We start from the raw sequence: 22,122 nt of genomic DNA on the forward strand, positions 1-22,122 counted from the left end.
GGATTGCTACCCCGGCTTGTTTCTTGGGTCCATTCGATTGAAAAATTTTTTCCCAACCTTTAATTCTCAGGTAATGTCTGTCTTTAAGGGTGAGGTGTGTTTCCTGTATGCAGCAGAAGGAAGGGTTCTGTCTTCGAATCCAATCTGCTAGACTGTGTCTTTTTATGGGTGAGTTAAGGCCATTAATATTGAGGGATATTAATGACCAATGATTGCTCATCCTTCTTCGATTTGCGATGGTTGTTGTTGGTGGAATTATGTGTGGAATTTCACCCCTTTGTTCTTTTGGCTGTTGGTAGAGAGAGATTCTCTAATGCTTATGTTTTTCTGGTTGTAGTTAGCTTCCTTGGGCTGGAGTTTTCCTTCCAAAATTTTCTGTAGGGCTGGGTTAGTGGACACATATTGCTTGAATCTAGTTTTGTCATGGAATATCTTGTTTTCTCCGTCTATAGTGATTGAGAGCTTTGCCGGGTATAGTAGTCTGGGCTGGCATCCGTGGTCTCTTAGTGTAGGTAGAATATCTATCCAGGACCTTCTGGCTTTCAGCGTTTCCATGGAGAAATCAGGTGTAATTCTGATAGGTCTGCCTTTATATGTTACTTGACCTTTTTCCTTAGCTGCTCTTAATATTCTTTCTTTATTCTGTATGTTTGGGGTCTTGATTATTATGTGGCGAGGGGATTTTTTTTGTGGTCCACTCTATTTGGTGTTCTGTAGGCTTCTTGTACCTTCATTGGCATGTCTTTCTTAAGGTTGGGAAAGTTTTCTTCTATGATTTTGTTGAATATGCCTTCTGCCCCTTTGAGCTGGATTTCTTCTCCTTCTTCTATACCTATTATTCTTAGGTTTGGTCTTTTCATGGTGTCCCATATTTCCTGGATGTTTTGTGTTAAGGATTTGTTGGATTTAAGGTTTTCTTTGGTTGATAAATCCATTTCTCCTAGCGTATCTTCAACACTTGAGATTCTCTCTTCCATCTCTTCTATTCTGTTGGTAATGCTTGTATTGTTAGTGCCTGTCTGTTTGTCCAGCTTTTCTATTTTCTGCCTTTCTTCAGATTGTGTTTTTTTTAATGACTCTATTTCAGTTTTCAACCCTTGCAGTGTTTGCATTGCTTCTTGCAATTTTCTGTTTATCTGTTCGTCCGTTTGTTGCCTTTTATGAATTTTTTGGTTTGTTCTTTCTTCCATTTCTTGCATTTTTTGGTTTGTTTTTTGTTCCATTTCTCGCATTTTGTGCTTTGTTTCTTCTTCCATTTCCTGCCTTTTTTGGTTTGTTTCTTCTTCCATTTTTTTCATTTTTTGCTTTGTTTTTTCTACCATTTCTTGCATTTTTTGCTTTGATTCTTCTTCCATTTCCTGCCTTTTTTGGTATGATTCTTCTTCCAATTCTTGCATTTTTTGCTTTGTTTTTTCTTCCATTTCTTGCATCAAAATACGTTTCTTTGTCTCTGCTCAAAGTGTGTTTCTTTGGCTGGTCCCTTTTACCTACACCATGAGCAACCCTCATCTGCATCTTCCATAGTGTTGTTACAACACAGTATTTTACTAACAACGTATATTCTTCAGGTATTAGATACTTTTGCTAATTCACTCCTTTAGAGAAAGTCCTAGATTGAGTTCTCACCCTCTTCTCAGACCTAGAAACAAAAAGAACACTGAAGACCAGGCCATGTGATCCTTCCTAAAATGGAATTGGGACATACAATCAGATCTCCACTTAAAGCTATGCAGGCAGTTAGGACCTGGCTTAGCAAAAAATAACTGCTGAAATGCAAGCTTAATCCCCTGAAGTTTAGATGGTCTATTAGCTTCATTCTCTGAAGCATTCTTCCTCTTTAGGAAGGATTCACACAGTATCAGTGTGTTGAACCAGGGTTTGAGGAGACCAATATGGACCCAGAGTTTTTCTGCCCATCCGCTTTCCATCTGTGCCAAAAGCCATAGCACACTGAAGGATTTCTACACATCTGTGTCTCCATTTCACCAGCAAGCCTCTATCTCATGCAAGTGTGCATGCTCTGCTGCATGCCTTCTCTTCTCCCTCCCCCTCCTCTTCTATTTTCAAAAAAGTCTGTGTTAAGAAGGAAGCACCCAGGCCACACTCAGAAATGGCTGGCTGTGTTGGCTGCCTTGACTTTCAAGAAACTAAATTTTCTGAAAATGTGTCTGCTACCTTTAAAGGTTTTGGGCTAGAAAGATAGATTTACATTTTCTAAGATGGGGAAGTTTCAGGGATAAGAAATTAGAAGGAAACTGAGAGCAACTTTGCACATACCAGTATGATATGCTTCCCAAAACATAGCCTGGGAATTTAAAAGAGGTAAAAGTTTGAGATATGCCCTGGAGGATATCAACTCCACAAAAGTGATCTTGAAAATAAAATGTTTGGTGCCTTCATATGTGGTTCAATTGGTAGAGTGCGTGTCTAGTATGCATGAAGTCCCAGGTTTAATTCCCAGCCCTACATAAGTCAGGCAAGGTAACAGACACCTGTAATTCCAGCATTCAGAAAATGGAGATGGGAGATTCAGGTCGTTAGGGTTCTCCTCTGCTACAAATCATTTGAGGCTAGCTTGAGCTACCCGAGACCCTGTTATTTGTAAACCATTCTACATAGCCGTTTTCCACAACAACCTCAACTGCACAAGGTAAATGACTATGAGAAGAAGCCTATTTGCTTGCATCCCATCTTTCTGGGGCTGGCGAGGTGGTAGTTATTTAGTCTAGTGTAGCAAGCTTTTTTGTCGGCCCCCAGCTCACAAATAATGACATGGAAACTTATTAATTATGAAAGCTTGGCCTTTAGATTAGGCTTGTCCCAATCAGTCCTTATAACTTAGGTTAACCTATTTATATTAATCTACATTCTGCCATGTGGCATTACCTCTTTACCATCTTGTACCTCCTGTTCCTCTCTGTGGCTGGCTGCCTTTCTTCTTCCCAGAAGTCCTGCCTATACTTCCTGCCTAGCTATTGGCCATTCAGCTTTTTATTGCGTTAATCACAACAATACATCTTCACACAGTGTACAACTATCCCACAATATTTCAGGTTGTTTTGCCTAAATAAAAAGGGTAAGTTTTAACATTGGTCACCAAATGTAGCATGCTTTCTTATAAGACTATTTTATAGTCTTCATAAATAATGACCTGAAGACTTATTAACTATGAAAGCTTGGCCTTAGCTTAGGCTTTTTCCAAACTAGCTCTTATACCTTAGTTAATCCATTTTTTATTTTTCTTTAGAAATAATTATTTTACATATCAATCCCCCACCTTCCCTCTCTATCCCAGCCTCCCATGCCGCGGACCAATCCCCCCTCAACACACCCTTCACTCACTCTCCAAGGATGCTGAGGCCTTCCATGGGGGATCACCAAAGTCTGTCACATCATTTTGGGGAGGGCCTAGGCCCTCCTCCATGTATCTTGGCTGAAATAGTATCTCTCTACAGGGAATGGGTTCCTGAAGTCCATTTTTTGCTCTAGGGATAAACACTGGTTTCACTGTTAGAGGCCCCATACACTGCCCAGGCCACCTAACTGGCACCCACATTCAGAGGGTTTGGTTCAGTTCAATTCTGGTTCTCCAACTTTATTACTGGGGTCCATGTGCTGTCACTAGGTCAGGCCAGCTGTTTCCTTAGTTTTCTCCGGCACAGTCTTGATGCCTTTACTCATCCCACTTCCCTCTCTACAACTGGATTCCAGGAATATGGCTCAGTGCTTAGCTGTGGGTGCCTGATTCTGCTTCCATCAGTTACTGGATGAAGGCTCTGGGATGGCAATTAAGGTGGTTATCAATCTCATTATAGGGGAAGGGCATCAAAGGCAGCCTCTCCACTACTACCTAGATTCTTAGTTGGGGTCATCTTTGCGGATCTCCGGACATTTCTTAGTGCCAGATTTCTCTTCAAACCTATACTGGCTCACTCTACTAAGGTATCTCTTTTATTGCTCTCCTCTATTCTTCCCCTGTCTCAGTCTTCTGGATCCCTCTTGTTCTCCTCCCCCCTTCTCTTTTTTCTACCTCCCTTTTCTCTCCCCACAGGCTCCCAATTTGCTCAGGGGTTCATGTCCCTTTCCCCTTCTTTGGGGGACCATTTATTTTTCTCTTAGGGTCCTCCTTGTTTCCTAATTTCTCTGGTGGTGTAGATTGTAGGGTGATAGTCCTTTGCTCTCTGTCTAATATCCATAAATGAGTGAGTACATACCATGCTTGTCTTTCTGTGACTGTGTTACCTCACTCAGGATGGTTTCTTCTAGTTACATCCATTTGCCTGCAAATTTCAGGATTTCATTGTTTATTTTTCCCCCACTGAGTAGTACTCTATTGTGTAAATGTACCATATCTTCTCCCTCCATTATTCAGATGAGGGGCATCTAGATTTCTTCCAGTTTCTGGCTATTACAAACAATGCCACTATGAACATAGTTGAACATATGTCCTTGTATAAATGTGCAAACTTTGGGTATATGACCAAGAGTGGAATTGCTGGATCATGAGGTAGACTGATTCCCATTTTCCTGAGAAATTGCCATACTGATTTCCAAAGTGGCCATTCCCACCAGCAATGGAAGAATGCTCCCCTTTCTCCACATCCTCTCCAGCACAGGTGTCATTGGTGTTTTGATTTTAGCCATTCTGACTGGCGTAAGATGGTATCTCAGAGTTGTTTTGATTTGCATTTCCCTGATGACTAAGTATGTTGAACACTTTCATAAGTGTCTTTCAGCCATTTTAGATTCCTTTATTGAGAATTCTCTATTTAGTTCTGTACCCCACTTTTTAATTGAATTGTTTGGTGTATGGTGACTAGCTTTTTGTGTTCTTTGTATACTTTGGAAGTCACGACCTGTGTCAGATGTGGGGTTGGTGAAGATATTCTTCCATTCTGTGGGCTGGCATTTTGTCTTGTTGACTATGTCCCTGCCTTACAGAAGTTTCTCAGTTTCAGGAGGTCACATTTATTATTAATTGTCAATCTCAGTGTCTGTGTTAGTGGAGCTATGTTCATGAAGTGATTTCCTGTACCAATTTGTTCAAGGGTACCTCCTACTTTCTCTTCTAAGAGGTTCACTGTGACTGGATTTATGTTGAGGTCTTTGAACCATTTGGACTTAAGTTTTGTGCATGGCGATAGGTATGGATCTATCTGCAATCTTCTATATCTATCCGCATCCAGTTATGCCAACACCATTTGTTGAAGATGCTTTCTTTTTTCTGTTGTATAGTTTTAGCCTATTTGTCAAAGATCAGGTGTTCATAGGTTTGTGGGTTAATATTAGGGTCTTCGATTCAATGCCATTGGTCTACCTGTCTGTTTTTGTGCCAATACCAAGCTGTTTTCATTACTATAGCTCTATAGTAGAGCTTGAAGTCAGGGATGGTGACATCTCTGGAAGTTCCTTTATTGTACAGGGTTGTTTTGGCTATCCTAGTTTTTTTTGGTTTTCCATATAAAGTTGAGTATTATTCTTTCAAGGTCTGTGAAGAATTGTGCCAGTATTTTGATGGGGATTACACTGAATCTGTAGATTGCTTTTGTCAAGATTGCCATTTTTACTATGTTGATCCTTCCTGTCCAAGAGCATGGGAGATCTTTCCATTTTCTGATGCTTCTTTAATTTCTTTCTTTAAAGACTCAAAGTTCTTGCCATACAGGTCTTTCACTTGTTTGGTTAGCATTACCCCAAGATATTTTATGTTGTCTGTGGCTATTGTAAATGGTGATGTTTCTCTGATTTCTTTCTCAGCCCATTTATCGTCTGTATATAGTAGGGTTACTGATTTTTTTAGTTAATTTTGTATCCTGCCACTTTACTGAAGGTGTTTATCATCTGTAGGAGTTCCCTGGTAGAATTTTTTGGGTCACTTATGTAAACTATCATATCTTCTGTAAATAGTGAAAGTTTGATTTCTTCCTTTCCAATTTGTATCTCCTCGATCGCCCTTTGTTGTCTTATTGCTCTAGCTAAAACTTCAAGTACAATATTGAAGAGATATGGAGAGAGTGGACAGCCTTGTCTTGTTCCTGATTTTAGAGAAATCACCTTGAGTTTCTCTCCATTTAGTTTGATGTTGGCTGTTGGTTTGCTGTATATTGCCTTTATTATGTTTAGGTATGTTCCTGTTATCCCTGATATCTCCAGGACCTTTATCATGAAGGCTTTTTGTCAAAGCCTTTTTCAGCATCTAGTGAAATGATCATGTGGTTTTTCTTTTTCAATTTGTTTATATGGTGGATTACATTGGTGGATTTTCATGTGTTGACTCATACCTGCATCTGGGAAGAAATCTACTTGATCATGGTGGATGATTTTTTTCTGACGTGTTCTTGGATTCAATTTGCCAGTATTTTATTGAGTATTTTTGCATCAATGTTCATGAGAGATATTAGTCTATAGTTCTCTTTTTTAGTTGTGTCTTTGTGTGGTTTGGGTACCAAGGTAATTGTAGCCTCATAAAAAGAGTTTGGCAATGGCCCTTCTGCTTCTATTGTGTGGAATACTTTGAGGAGTACTCATATTAGCTCTTCTTTGAATTTCTGATAGAATTCTGCTCTGAAACCATCTGGAGCTGGGATTTTTTTTGGTTGGGAGACTTTGGATGACTGCTTCTATTTCTTTAGGGGTATAGGTCTATTTAAATTGCTTATCTCTTCTTGATTTAATATCAATAAGTTTATCTATCCAGAAAATTGTCCATTTCCTATAAATTTTTAAATTTTTTGGAGTACAAGTTTTCAAAGTATGACCTGAAGATTCTCTGCATTTCATCAGTGTCTGTTGTTATGTCCCCCTTTTCATTTCTGATTTTGTTAATTTGCATTTTTCTCTCTGCCTTTTGGTTAGTTTGAATAAAGGTTTGTCTATCTTGTTGATTTTATTAAGGAACCAACTCTCTGTTACATTGATTCTTTGTATTGTTTTCTTTGTTTCGACTTTATTGATTTCATCCCTCAATATCATTATTTCCAGGGGTCTACTCCTCTGGGGTGAGTTTGCTTTTTTTTGTTCTAGAGCTTTCAGTTGTTCTGTTAATTCTCTAGTGTGCCTGTTCTCCAGTTTCTTCATGTGGGCACTTAGTGTTATAAACTTTCCTCTTAGAACTACTTTCATAGTGTCCCATAGATTTGGGTATGTTGTGCCTTCATTTTCATTGACTTCAATTTCCATGAGTTTGTGGGGTTTCTGTAATTTGTGTTGTTGTTGAATTCTAATTTTAAACTATGGTGATCTGATAAGATACAGGGGGTTATTCCAATTTTTTTGTATCTGTTGAGGTTTGCTTTATTCCCAAATATGTGGCTGATTTTAGAGAAGGTTCCAGGTGGCGCTGAGAAAGAAGGTATATTTTGTGTTAGGATAGAATATTCTATAAATGTCTGTTAAATCCAATTGGGCCATGACTTCTGTTAGTTCCTTTGTTTCTGTGTTAAGTTTCTGTCTGGTGGTCTTGTCTGTGGTGAGAATGGGGTGTTGAAGTCTCACACTATAAGTATGTGGGTTTTTATGTGTGATTTAAGTTTTAGTAATGTTTCTTTTACAAATGTGGGTGCTTTTGTATTTGGGGCATAGATGCTCAGAATTGAGACTTCATCATAATTACCTTCTCCTGTGATGAGTATGAAATTACCTTCTTAATCTCTTTTGATTGATTTTAGTTTGAAGTCTAATTTGTTAGATATTAGGATTGCTACACCAGCTTATTTCTTGGGTCCATTTGATTGGAATATCTTTTCCCAACCACTTACTCTGAGGTAATGTATGTGTTTGAAGTTGAGGTGTGTTTCATGTGTATAGCAGAAGGATGGATTCTGTCTTCATATCCATTCTGTTAACTTGTGTTTTTTTATAGGCAAGTTAAGACCATTGATATTGAGGAATATTAATGACCATTGATTGTTCATCCTTGTTTGTTTTGGATTTGGCGGTGGTGGTGGTATTCTGTGTGGATCTCCCCCTTTTTCTTTTGGTGTTTGGTAAAGTAGGATTATCTATTGCCTATGTTTTTGTGAATGTAGCTAACTTCCTTGGGTTGGATTTTTCCTTCCAGAACTTTCTGTAGGACTGGATTAGTGGATATGTATTGTTTAAATCTTGTTTTGTCATGGAATATCTTGTTTTCTCCCTCTATATTGATTGAAAGCTTTGCTGGGTATAGCAGTCTGGGCTGGCATCCATGGTCTCTTAGTGTTAGTAGAATATCTATTCAGGGCCTTCTGCCTTTCAGAGTTTCCATTGAGAAGTCAGGTGTAATTCTGATAGGTCTGCCTTTATATGTTACTTGGTCTTTTTCCTTTGCTGCTCTTAATATTTTTTCTTTAGTCTGTAAATTTGGTGTTTTGATTATTATGTGGTGAGGGAACTTTTTTGTAGTCAAGTCTATTTGGTGTTCTGTAAGCTTCTTAGGGATGTCCTTCTTTAGGTTGGGAAAGTTTTTTTTTCTATATTTTTGTTGAATATGTTTACTGTACCCTTGAGCTGTATTTCTTCGCCTTCCTCTATACCTATTATTTTTAGGTTTGGCCTTTTCACGGTGTCCCTTATTTCCTAGATATTTTGTGTTGGGGATTTGTTGGACTTAAATTTTTCTTTGGTGGATGACTCTATTTCTTCTAATAAGTCTTCAACATCTGAGTTTCTCTCTTCCATCTCTTGTATTCTGTTGGTTATACTTATATCTGTAGTTTCTGATCATTTACCCAGCTTTTCTATTTCCAGCATTTCCTCATTCTGTGTTTTTTCTATTGTTTCTATTTCAGCATTAGAGCCTTGAACTGTTTGAATTGTTTCCTTCACTTGTTTGTTTTTTCTTGACTTTCCTCGTTTCCTTTAAGAGATTTGTTTATTTCTTGAAATTTTTGATTAGTCTTTCCTCCATTTCCTGTATTTTTTGTTGTTTTTTTCTTCCATTTCTTTAAGGGATTTTCTCATTTCCTCTTTGAGGGTCTCTAACATCTTCATAAAGTTGTTTTTAAGGTCCTTCTCTTCTGCTCCAACTGCGCTGGTATGTCCGGGTCTGCTGGTGTAGACTCACAGAAGCCGATACAGAGCTGGTCTATAATTGCTACTATACTAGCCTAAGGGGGCAGGCCCTCTCCTAGCAGGGTGGCCTCTGGGCCATCAGTTTCCTTTAGCAGTTCCCAGGTATAATATATTTTCATTATAGGCTTTTCCCAGTATCTCCAGTGCTTAAAATGTGTGGTTATCTCCTTTCCAGAAACAAATCTCCCGCTCTACCCTCTCTTTGACTCAGGTTCATGGTATCCCTAGAGGAGCAGGGTTTTGACCTTTTTATTTTGCACACCCTGTATTTTGTAATTGTTTTTAAATTTCTGAGTATATATCTATGTAACCGTTCTTCTGCATGAAGTCATGAGCATTAAGTCATGCAGTTGTCACCACCATCCATCTCCAGAAACTTCCACTCTTCAAACTGAAACCCTGTGCCAGCTGACCCCTCCTCCCCAGTCCTTAGCAGACACCCTTCTTTCTACTTTCTATCACTTTGTTGTTTTGGGGGGATTGTTATGTTTTTTGCTAGTATTGTTATTGTTGTTATATTTTTTGAGACAGGGACTCTGAGGTACTCTGGCTGACTGGGAGCTCACTACATAGACCAGGCTGGTCTCAAATTTGCAGCAATCCTCCTGCCTCTGCCTCCTGTGTGATGACATGTGCGCCACACACCTGACTCTTTTCTGGTTGAATTTGGCCATCCCAGGGATCTCAGAAGTGCAGTCACATGACATCTGTCCTTTTATGTCAGGCTTGCTTCATCCTACACAAGTTCACATATGTTGCAGCAGGTGTCAAAGCTTCCTTATTGATTTCTAAGGCTGGATAGATCTCCATTGTATGAGTATACCTCATTTTGTTTATGCATACATTTGTAAATCTACACATTCATACATCTGTCCAGCCAGCCACCCACCTATGCACCTCCAGATTTTGGCTATCATGAATAATGGCGCTTCAAATGTAGGTATGCAGATTTCTTATGGAGCCTTTGCTTCCAATTCTTTTTCTATTGAAACATTTTTTCATACAATATATTTTGGTCATGCTTTTCCCTTTCTCCAGCTGCTCCCAAATTCTCCTCAACTCCCTGCCCACCTAACTTCATGCCCTCTCTTGTCTCTAAAAAGTAAACAAAAACAGAAACCCAAAGGAACACACAAAAAGCTTCATGAAAAACACAAAATGACATATACAAGCACAAGACTGACCATTAAGACAGAAAATGTCCAAGCAAAGCAAAATGAGACAAACAGTTTGCAAAACTGCCATTGCCTTTGCTTTGTGCTGGCCAATTACTCCTGAGTACGGAGTGGTTAATATACCTAGTGAGACTCCATCGGAGGAGAGTGATTTCCTCTTGGCTAATGGGTATCAGTGGCAGAGAGCGTCTTGTTAGCTCATGTCCACTTCCCCATCTCAGTGCTGGGACACCATCTGGCTTTCACCTGTGCAGGCCTTGTGCATGCTGCTACAGTCTCTGTGAGTCACACCTATCAGTCCTGTTGTGTCTGGAAGACACTGTTTCCTTAGAGACATCCATACCTCTGACCCTTACAATCTCCTCTTCCTCAGAGATCCTTGAGTCATGAGGGGAGGGGTTTGGTGAAGACATCCCATTTAGGACTGAGTGCTCCAAAGTCTCTCACTCCCTGAATACTGTCCAATTGTGGGTCTCTGTGTTAGTTCCCATCTACTGCAAGAGCAGTGTCTCCGATGATGGCTGAGCGAGCCACTGATGTGTTGGCCTGTGGTGGCTACTGGGGTCCCTGGTAGAAAGCATTTCTGGGATCAGTGGAGGACACGGAGGAATGAAGGGGGTCTAGAAGGGAAGGCTGAGAGGGTCATGAGGAAAGAGCCCCCAAACTATTTTTTAATCTTTAAATTAAAAAATGTTTTGTTTTTGTCTGCCTTGCCTATATGCACACATGCGCACTGTGTGTGCCTGGTACCTGTGGAAGCCATAAGGTATCAGATCCCCTGTAAAGTCGTGAGGTTCCCTTTGAATGCTGGGAATCAAATTTGGGTCCATTGGAAGAGCAGCCAGTGCTCTTAATGGCTGAACTATCTCGGCAGTCCCATTTTTAAATCTTAATGAGCTGATGGGTGAAGCTAAATTTACTATAAGGCTGGCATTTCCAACTTGATAATGTGTCTTTAAAAGAAAATATTCACTGGACTGAGTTAAATGAAGCAGTTGGTGGTGGAGGTTACAGGCCAGGACCTTGCCACTTTTGTTGCCTTTTGAATTTCTCCAAAGTGGAGGCATTCTAGGTGTGGGTGATATGACTTTTATGCCACCTTTGTGCCTGCCCTCTGAGACTCTGCACAAGACACTTGGGTCTCACAGCTCCTGACCACAGCTGCCTAGACACAGCTTCATTGGTCTTTCTGCCTCCATCACCTTCAGTGCTGGGGATAAAGGTGTGTGTGTGTGTGTGTGTGTGTGTGTGTGTGTGTGTGTAAGTGTGTGTGGGCATATGGCTGTGCTCAGCTGTTTACATGGGTGTTGGGAATATGAACCCCTGCTCTCACACTTGTGCAGTAAGTACTTTCCCACTGCACCACCTCTTCAGCCCCAGAGACTTAACAGTTTCTATGAGTCCTGCGATTGTCATGCAATCGTCTGTCATCACAGCAACAATCACCTTCCCTCGCGGCAGCCAGGCAGGCTGACCTTCCAGGAATCGGTTTGGAGACTGCAGGCTGCATCAGGACCCTTAGAGGGAGGCGACAAGGTGGCAGCAAGAGCATACTCAGTGCTTTCTTTGTTTCAAATATTTTATTAATCTGTTTGGCCAAACAAGTAATGGAAACTGAGAAGAATAATTGGCTAAAAAGTTCAGGTCATGAGTGCCCCTTTCCCCCGGGAAACAAAAGACTCCATGGTTCCAGAATGCACCATTGGGATATGACATCATTTCAAAATCAGGTTCCCATTTATATGTAACAATGTAAACTTCAAAAATAGTAAACTCTAACCCCAGTCCCTCTGTACAGATCTATCACAGATAGAAGTTTCTGGCAGACCTAGATTGTGTAAGTAAACAGCCCGGTGCTTAAAAGTTTCTTAAAAAGGTTTACAGACTCCGTAAATAGTGTTTCAGTCTTGGTCTGGGAGTGAAAGCCACCAGCAATTCCTCCCACACAGTGCACCTGCTGTGCACGCTACACATCGCCAAACACCATCCAAACGCACTGGCCACCGGCGTTGTCACTTTTTGTACACACATATACACATATAGTTTGTTTTTTAAAGATTTCTACATCTACATTATAAGACGGCGCCAGTGACATATGATGTCACCTCGCTTCACATAGGTAAGGACGGAGATGCTGTAGAAGGCACTAAGTTCTCCTCATGGACTTGTGAAGACACAAGAAAGCAGGCCAGCTAGGTCAGATTCCCACTTTCTGTTATGTGACCTGGCCAAGGCCTGTCCTCCAATTATCTTCATGCCCATTATCCTTGTCTGCTTCATCTTTCTCTTCCCTTCCCATCCACCTGTCTGTCCACCACCCAGCTACCCATCTGTCCACACATCCATCCATCCATCCATAAATCCATCCATAAATCCATCCATCCATCCATCCATCCATCCAGATTCACTGACAATTATCTTTTGGTTCATTGAAATTCCTTAAAATTAAGTATACAGTTCTGGTATAAAACAAAATATGACCTACTATAGCTGAAAAATAATCACAGTGTACAATGTCATTTTCAGTTGCTAAGAGGCAGAGCATTTGCCCCAGTGTGTCCTGTCCTCTGGAGCAATCAATGCAAGGCTCATTTAACCCCACTTTACATTCATTGAAGAAGCACTGAGAGTTTCTTTTCTCTTCCATTTTGAATTGGTACCTTAAGTGGAAGGTCTGATGTGGAAAAGTGCAAGCAAATTGGACATGCCAATAAATACCATAGAACTTACTGCAGATTACCAAAACTGTACATGTATGTACACCTCACCCAACTGAGGTTCCTCCCTTAGCAATAGACCTCAAAAACATTACCATGGGGGCATCCCAGAGTCCTAGAGGAGTGGTCTCAGCGAGCGAAGGATGGGCGGGCTCTTCTGCTCCTGCTCTGGGGGCCTGTGCCCAAGTCCCCGCTGCTCTCTGTGGTCTCTTCCTTCTTCCTCACTTTGAGGCGGGTGAGCAACTTGATCAACCAGACATCCCACTCTTCTGGCAGGAGCAGGAGGAGGAAGCCCAGGCCGATAATGATGATGGCGATGACTCTGACTCCGTTGAAGACTATCTGACTGGTATAGTGATCGACCACTATGGGAGACAGAGTACCATTTACTCAACAGCAGGGTTGTGGACATGGTAATATATCTAAGCATCCTCCAGGGCAGGGTTCTGCTAATGCCTGCTGGGGCTGCCTCTAGGATATCACAATGCACTTCTGAAGATCCGCCTCCGCTGAGGCCTTGAGCTTGTGTGTTGCCATCTGAATCTAACCCAGCACTTGAGCTCAAATGGTGACTTGAGTGTGAGAGGAAAATAGGTCAAGGTAATTGGGAATGTAGGTGTAATTAGATATGCCAAGGTGTAATTCTGGCCAATTTGGGATTTCAGGATGAAGATAATACTAATTTTTAATTTATATTTTTGGTACTTTTCCACATTATGATATTATACATGACATTTTAATTTTTTTTACATTTTTAATTTAAATTAGAAACAAGCCTGCTTCATATGTCAATACCAGCTCCCCCTCCTTCCTCTCCTCCCCTGCCCTCCACCAATCCCCCTCCCATCTTCCCTCTGCTCCCCAGGGAGGGTGAGGCACATCATGGGGGAATCCCCAAAATCTGTCATATCACCCAGGGAAGCACCCAGATCCTCCCCCATGTGTCCAGGCTGAGAACACATCCCTCCATGTGGAATGGGCTCCCAAAGTCCATTCATATGCCAGGGATAAATACTGATCCACCACCAGAGGCCCCTTAGATTGCCGAGGCCTCCTCACTGACATCCACATTCCAGAGGTCTGGATCAGTCCCATGCTGGCCTTTCAGCCATCAGTCTGGGATCCATGAGCTTCCCCTTGTTCAGGTCAGCTGTTTCTGTTGGCTTCACCAGCCTGGTCTTGACCCCCTTGCCCACCACTCCTCCCTCTCTACAACTGGGTTCAGGAGTTCAGTTCAGTGTTTAGCTGTGGGTGTCTGTCTCTGCTTCTATCAGCCACTGGATGAAGACTCTAGACTGGCATATGAGGGGAACACTCCACTGCTGGTGAGAGTGCCAACTTGTACAGTCACTTTGGAAATCAGTATGGAGATTCCTCAGGAAAATAGGAATCAGTTTACCACAAGATCAAGCAATTCCACTCTTAGGCATATACCCAAAAGATGCACATTCATACAACAAAGGACATCTGTTCCACTATGTTCATAGCATTATCATTATCATTATTATTATTATTATTTTGGTTTTTTGATACAGGGTTTCGCTGTTTGTGTTGGAGCCTGTCCTGGAATTTGCTGGGTAGACCAGGCTGGTCTCAAACTCACAGAGATCTGCTTGCCTCTGCCTCCCGAGTGCTGGGATTAAAGGCACATGCACCACCAGCACCCAGCCATTGCAGCATTATTTATAATAGCTAGAACCTTGAAACAACCTAGATGCCCCTCAACTGAGGAGTGGATAGAGAAAATGTGGTACATTTACACAATGGAGTACTACTCAGTAGAAAAAAAAACAATGGAACCTTGAAATTCACAGACAAATGGATGACACTAGAAGAAACCATCCTGAATGAGGTAACCCGGTCACAAAAAGACAAACATGGTATGTACTCACTCATATATGGATTTTAGACAGGGAGCAGAGGAGTGCCAGCCTATAGTCCACACTGCCAGAGAGGCTGGGAAACAGTGAGGACCCTAAGAGAGACATACATGGTACCCCAGAAAAGCGGAAGGGGACAGGATCTCCTGAGCAGATTGGGAGCATGGGGGAAGGGAGAGGGAGCCAGGAGAAGGAGAGGAGGACATGGGGGAGCAGGAAGCTTGAGTCAGGGCAAGAATAGAGGAAAGCAGGATGAGAGATACCATAATAGAGGGAGTCATTATAGGTTTGAAGAGAGATCTGACACTAGGGAAATTTCCAAAGATCTACAAAGATGACACCAACTGGCAATCTAAGCAATAGTGGAGAGGCTACCTTAAATGCCCTTCTCCTATAATGAGACATTTTAAAATTTAATCTTACTATATGTGTATATGTTTGGATAAACAAACATGACCCTGCCCTTTTAGGATACTTTTGTGAATTTTTTAAAGCTTTAGTTATTTAGTTATTAATTTATTTTTGCATTTATGCAGATGATCATGTGAGTGCCAGGGCAGAGGGCACAGTGTGGTCAAAGGACAACTTTTGGGAGTCATTTTTCTCCTTCCACCTTGCAGGTCCCAGGAATCTAACCTAGGTCAACAAGCATAGTGGCAAGCACCTTTACCCAGTCATCTCAAATCCTGCCTCTTGTTTCTGTTTCTTGAAATAGAGTCTCATGTAGCCCAGGCTATCCTTGAACTCACTAGGTAGCTGAGGATGACTTTGACTCCTGATCCTCAAGCCTTCACCTCCTGAGTGCTAGGCTTATAGATGTGTGCCAGTATGCCCAGCTGTTAGGAAGAATTCTTGCTATTCCTTGCCCATTGGTTACTATGAGGCTCTAAGTCTCAGGTGAAGTACCTTGCTCTGAGGGCTTCCCTAAAGATCCCTGGCTTGTCCTGATGAGCAATTGGGTGACAGGACTGAATGGGAAGTAGGTTTAGATCAGTTTGTAAAAATCCAGTCACTCTGTTAACAGCCCTGATGGTGTTCCCTTCTTTCCTGTTTGGGGACGAATCTCTTCTCTCCCTTGGCTAAGTCAAATTGAACCCATTTGAAACCTGCCTGCCTCAGAGAGATAGTCTGGCCTAAAAACAAAACAAAACAAAACAAAGTAAAACAACAAAAGGTCTCATCTACTTGAGGGTGCAAACATTGAAGTCCACAGCTCTTAATGCTGACTGGGCAACTGTCCACCATTCATCCTGGTGGGGGCTGCTTTTCCTCTCAGAGTGACTCTGTCAATTCCCTAACTTCCTGCCTCCTTCTACTTCTCTCCCTCCTTTACTCCTCGTGTTGTCTAACAGGAAGGCAGAGGAGGGATGGGAGGGTAATAGTTCACCCTAAAACCAGTTCTTCCCAGGGTTGTCCTATAGACTTTCAGAAACACTTCAGGTTTTAATGTTGACATTAATTCATTAGCTGTTAATTCATTAGCTGATGCCAGGGTGAGCCTGAAGACTGATAACTGCTCTGCTCTGCCAGTTTCCAGAATGCTGGCCCTTTCCTCTCTCCTCTTTACAGGAACTGGATCCAGCAGTTGACATGGATTAACTCTCTGCTTTGACTGCAGGATGTGGACAAAAGTAACTCTTGGTGTCAAACTACTGTGGTATATGTCTTTTAGCATATCCTCATGTAACACCAAATTAAAACATAAGGGTTGCAGGGGAAGCTGTGTAAGAAGTGCCTTCCAGGTCCAGGAGCTCCTCTCTCTCTCTGTCTCTCTTTGTCTCTCTCTCTCTCCCTTCCTCCCTCCCTCCCTTCCTCCTTCCCTCCCTCCCTCCCTCCCTCCCTCTCTCTCTCTCTCTCTCTCTCTCTCTCTCTCTCTCTCTCTCTCTCCTTCCCTTATTCCCTCCCTCTCTGCATGTGTGTGTACATACATGTGTGTACACATGAGTGTATGAGCATTGTGCTGTGGGTAGAGATGAGGTCCACTTTAGCGGTTGTTCCTTGGGCACCACTTACCTTTAGAATAACATGGTCTCTGTCTTGCTTAGAACCCATTAAGTAGGCCAGCCTGGCTGATCCATGAGCCCAGGAGCCTCCTGTCTATGCTTCCTGGGGGCTGTAATTGCAAGGGTGTACTGCCATGCTATCTACTCCCAGCTCTGAAGGGCTCGATTGTTTCCTTTATTTGTCAACAGGAAGCAATAAGAGCATGCACAGCCTTCAATTGTGAGGAGACACAAACCACAGGGCTGATGAATGGGGACCATAGACATCCAGGATGGGCTTGGGGGTACTGAGGCATATACAGAACTGTGGGACAGGGTGGGGGTGGGGAGTCAGGGAGCTGGACTTCAGGAGAGTCTCTGGAGTCAAGAGTGACTTTGCTTGGGAATAGGCTATGGACCTGGGTTCCTGGGAGACCAGTCCTTTAATGGCCTGGAATCAGGGACCCAGAGGCAACTTTGCAGGAGCCAGGGAATGAGACAGAGGATTCTGGAGAGGAAGTCCAAAGCTCAAACTAACAGAGGGCAAGACGGGAGAGTAGGTGAGGGACAGAGGAAGGCAAGCTTTGGGAAGAACTGCCAACTCATCTCAGCTACAAGGCTCCAGGACAGGACAAAGCGGGTTCCCACACCCAAACAAAGGGCTTTCACCCTCTCCCAGGAGGCAGAAGGGAATAACATTCCTGCTCACTGGAGTGCCAAGCCGTTTCCACATGATGACCCAATGTGACAACTTGGCCTCAACAAAGTCACTTGGAAAAATTCAGTCGTTTTCTGCTCCATACTTTTCTAGCTCTATTCTTTATTAAATTAGAGACTGCCTTGGATGGTCTATGCTCAATTGGACATAGAAATCTCTCTGTTAAGTTGGGCCTGACAGCGTATGCTTGTAATCCCAGAGGTTGAGCAAAGGACTTCAAACCAAAGGCTGTCTGGGCTATGATGAGACTTCAAAGTTAACCTGGGCAGCATAGTGAGAAGAACATATCTCAAAATAAAATGCTTAAAAAGGACTAAGGAAGCATAGCTCAGTAGGAGGGAGCTTGCTTAGGGTGCATGAGGCCCTTGGTTTCATCCCAAGTACTGTAAAATAGGTAAACAAAAGAATAACAAAAAAGACAAATCTGTCATGGAGAAATACTGCATATGCCACAAACAGCATCGTACTAAGTGCATTTTCTTTCTTTGCAGAGGTCAAATATGCCTTGTGAGCAGCCAAATAGGAATAGATATGAGCAGCTATGTGAAAGTGTGCTCTCGAGTGTGTGTAAGCCTGAAAGAAGGTGTGTTTAAAATGAACAGAGACAGAAATCCATGAAACAACGCTTACCGGCATTCACAGGCACACTGAGGACAATTCCGAGAGACATCAGTGTGGGATACGTGACAGCGATTCCAAAATTTAATACAATATTGAATGCTGAAATAGAGAATTTAGAAGACTGGAGTTACTCATAAAACTGCCCTTCCCTGTCTGTGTTGACATATTTGACCACCCCCACCCAGTGTCTCAGGCAGAGAGGCATTACAAGGAACTTAAGCTTCTTCTTGAAGGTCCAGAATTGGGGTTTGGTTTCCAGCACCCACACTGTAGCTCCCAGTCTAACTCCAGTCTCACAGCCATGTGTAACTCCAACCTCAGGGGATATCTTCTCCTGACCTCCACAAGCATCAAACATACACATGGTGTGCTGCATGTAGGCAAACAAAACTCATGAACATAAGTAAACTCATGCAGCCACACATGCACAGTGAAAATAAATTCTTAAAGGTCCTGCCTTCTAAGGCCACCCCCCAAAATTTTTTAGAACCCTTAAATATTGTTCTTTAAAAATACCCGAGGACTGTGAAAAAGAGTGAGAATTTAACGTAAGCAAGAGGCCATGAGTTTTTCCTTCTTAACTTGGGTTTCCAAAGAGTTCTGTGTCTGTTGCTACTTGCTGAGGCTTCTGCACAGGGCGGGTGCCACTTACTCAATAAGAGAATGGAGAACCCACAGAGGTTTCCCCATGGAATGTCGTCGAAGGAGTTCCAGTACTCCACTCGGGTGAAGTAGAGGATGACGGGGATGCAGGTGATGAAGAGGATGTTGAACACACCCAGGATGGACAGAAATAAGGCCGCTTCTCCGAACTTGGCACTGCCTAGCAGCAGCTTGAACAGGACCTGCCGGGGAGAGGGGAGAGGAAGAGGTGAGGATACCCCTTGGGCCCATGTATGTGGGAGTAGAGTTGTGCATACTTGACAAAGCTGGGGCTGGCCGCACAGTAGGTACTATAGTCCCACTGGGTTTGATCTTCTGTGCCTGCCAGCGAAGGCTGATGAAGCTTGATGGAAGGCTGCAGCCCACATGTCGTGTAACAGCAGCTCAGGCTGAACTATGTCTAGACTCACATTGCTTATCACTAGGAGTCATAGGTCTGCATACTGGATGAGGCTGTTACGTGTTGTGCTCACAATGCTGCCTCCCTTAGAACTATCTGGTGTGATTGCATATCCTTTTGTGGAGCCTCCAAATGTGTGTGTGTGTGTGTGTGTGTGTGTGTGTGTGTGTGTGTGTGTGTGTGTCTGGGGATATGGTGGCCAGAGATTGACCTCAGGTGCCTTCCTGGATTGATTCCCCCTTACATTTTGGAACAGGGTTTCTACTTGGACCCAGAGCTTGGGTATTTGGTTAGTGTAGCCAGCTTCCTTGGACGTGCTCCCATCTCTGCCTTCCATGTGCTGAGATTGCAGATGGGCTGCCAAGCCCAACTGGTATTTCCACAGCACTGGGATTCTGAACTCTGGCCCCCGTGCTTGCAAGGCAAGTGCTTTACCTGTGAGCAGCATGTCAAACAGACACTGCTCCCAGAGAGAGGACTTTACCTGCAAAGATGTTCTCTCTGAACCAAAGTTGAAGGGCTTCACCAGTCCCCGCTAAATCTTACCTCCCTTTGTAGAAATGGCACAGGCCTTAGTGAACTGCTCAGGACTTTGTATCCCCCGCAATGTTCTTGCTTGCGCACCATTTTTGGAATTCAAGGGGCTGATAGAAGAGGGACAGATGTGCCTGGGTGGCCAGAGGTTCGACTCAGACATGCCTGTGGACCCCACCCAGCCTGGTGCTGTGTCATTTCTACAAAGGGAGGTAAGACTTAGCGGGGACTGATGAAGCCCCTCAGCTTTGGTTCAGAGAGAACATCTTTAAAGCCCTCTCTCTGGGGGCAGTGGCTGTTTGACATGCTGCTCACAGGTAAAGGTGTCCAGTCAGGGAAGCACTGGCTGTCTTTCCTCTGTCCCTGTGGCCCCTTCGCCCGTTGTGCTCCCCACATGTGCCGGCAACAGGGAAAGGGAGTGAAGAGCTTTTGGCCTCCAGTGAGTCCCTCCGGACAGGTACAGGTGTTGTGGCTCGGGTGTGACATGCCCCCAGTAGGCTCATGTGTTTGAACACGTGGTCCCCAGCTGGTGGTGCTGTTTGGGAAGGAGGTAGAAGCTTCAGGAAGGGGAGGAAGTGGTCACCGGTATGCAGGGGAAGCAGGACATGGAGACATCTGATGTTTTACAGCCCTGAAAGTGTCTTCGTGTCTTATTATCCATCTGAGGAGGAGAGAGAGGACCTAGGTGAAAGGAAAGGAGAGGAGGGGGACAGAGAGGAGCTGGGGCAAGAGATAGCATGGAGTCTGACAAAACTGGGAGAAAGGCCGCACACCTTGCCTCAGACAGTTGTTTGTTGTTTCTAGACTGGCAGTTAGGAAGTACTTTCCAATGGCCTGCCACATTTTGTCAAAACTTTCCTTTTCTTTTCTTTAGGCAAAGATCTGGTAGTGTAGCCCAGGCTCTCCATAAGCTTTTGGCAATGCTCTTTCCTCAGTGAGCACTAGCATGACAGACACTCACCCGGCTCTTGCCAAAAGAATCTTTTGTGTACTCATTTCACAAGCGTTGTTTGAACAACTCATGGACTCAAATTGGCTGGTGCCCTGAAAATCACATGGCCAAGGATTTACATGGCAAAGCACACACATAATCTAGTCTTCATGCCCCATCAGGCACAAACTCAGGCAGGCTCAGGGGTCCAATCTTTCTCAGCTGCCTACCTGGCCCTGCCCTGGGGCCGTCTGCCTCTTGATGCATACTTGATGCATTCTTCTCAGAATCCCAGACTCCATCCAGAATATCCAAAGTGACAGGCTGTGAGCTCCAGAGCTCTGATGTCCCCCGATACCTGCCAAGAAGATGGGTTCCTTGTGCCTACCTTGTAGAGGGCTGACATGGAAGCAGAGCCCACCACCAGGGCTATGCCGATGACTGAGTGACTGTGGAAACCATCTGCGTAAGTCATCATGACAATGCCTGCGATGGCAAGGATGGCGGCCACAATCTGCAGGGAGGGAGAGAAACATTGTCAGGCCATGGAGGGAGTTGTTAGTGCCTGAGAGCTAGAACGTTCTACTCATGGGGTTCTTCCAGGTGAAGGAAAGTGGTGCTTTATTCTAAGACTCCCGGGGAGAATGGGCAGAGGTGGCTTATGGGTATTGTTTAAGGATACCTATCCAAGCTTAGCATAACCAAAATCTGAGGCATCTGGTACAGGGTGACAGTGTGGCTTTGTCTCAGGTTGCTGCCAGAGCTGACCTGAGAGATAGTCCTCATTTGACAGCATCACTGACTACAAGGGCAGCAGACCACATCCTGCCCGGGAGCTGTGGCCCCTCTCCCTTCTCCTTAGCCTCGTCTTCCCTGTGTCTCCCCTCTGTGCTGTTCTTAGTGCTTGGAGGTTGTGGGTTTGAATCACTGAGGGGACAGTGCCCTTGCATCCAGATCAAGTGCAAAGTCCAAGCAGAAGCAGCCACAGAGCTCCCACAGCCCCAAGAAACCAGGAGATGAAGACCTTTCAAAATTGACCTTAGGGGCAGTATCTCACAGCTAGGCTTCAGGGGGTTCAAGCTAAGCATTTCCTGTGTGCTGTCTTGTTTAACCTCACAATGGGAGTTGGTGTCTATCATTCACCCCTTTTACAGGCATAAGGATTTAGACTCAGAGAGGACAAGGAATCTGCCCTAAGGCACACAGCTGGAGGTAGAAGAGCCAAAATAGAGGCTTCTTCAGGTCTATTTGATAACAAAGCTGGTTTAATACATTTAAATGGGTAACTGTGATTCCAGGGTGTGGTTAATCAAGATTGTCAACTTAATGGGTTTGGACTCATCATGGAAATGCTGGGCTTGTCTGTGAGGGAGTTTCTAGATTGGGTTAGGGAAGGTAGGATGACCCACCCTGAATGTGAGTGATCCATTCCCATGGGCTGGGGTCCTGA

The 22,122-nt window shown here is 43.5% G+C and overlaps 1 protein-coding gene across 2 annotated transcripts in view; it reads right to left on the reverse strand.

The window, feature by feature from the left end:
- Positions 1-11,791: 11,791 nt before the first annotated feature.
- Positions 11,792-22,122, reverse strand: part of Slc35f3 (solute carrier family 35 member F3) — a 246,689-nt gene continuing 236,358 nt past the window's right edge. For both annotated transcript variants that reach the window (XM_013117999.3, XM_005064694.4), the window contains 4 exons: positions 21,061-21,186; positions 18,797-18,989; positions 18,154-18,243; positions 11,792-13,308 (listed from right to left, as the gene is read on the reverse strand). In XM_013117999.3, the coding sequence (XP_012973453.1) occupies positions 13,073-13,308; positions 18,154-18,243; positions 18,797-18,989; positions 21,061-21,186 (645 nt within the window). In that variant the 3' untranslated portion in view covers positions 11,792-13,072. The remainder of the gene's footprint in view (positions 13,309-18,153; positions 18,244-18,796; positions 18,990-21,060; positions 21,187-22,122) is intronic.

This window comes from Mesocricetus auratus, unplaced genomic scaffold (assembly GCF_017639785.1).
Source record: "Mesocricetus auratus isolate SY011 unplaced genomic scaffold, BCM_Maur_2.0 Super-Scaffold_100013, whole genome shotgun sequence".
Classification (NCBI taxonomy): domain Eukaryota; kingdom Metazoa; phylum Chordata; class Mammalia; order Rodentia; family Cricetidae; genus Mesocricetus; species Mesocricetus auratus.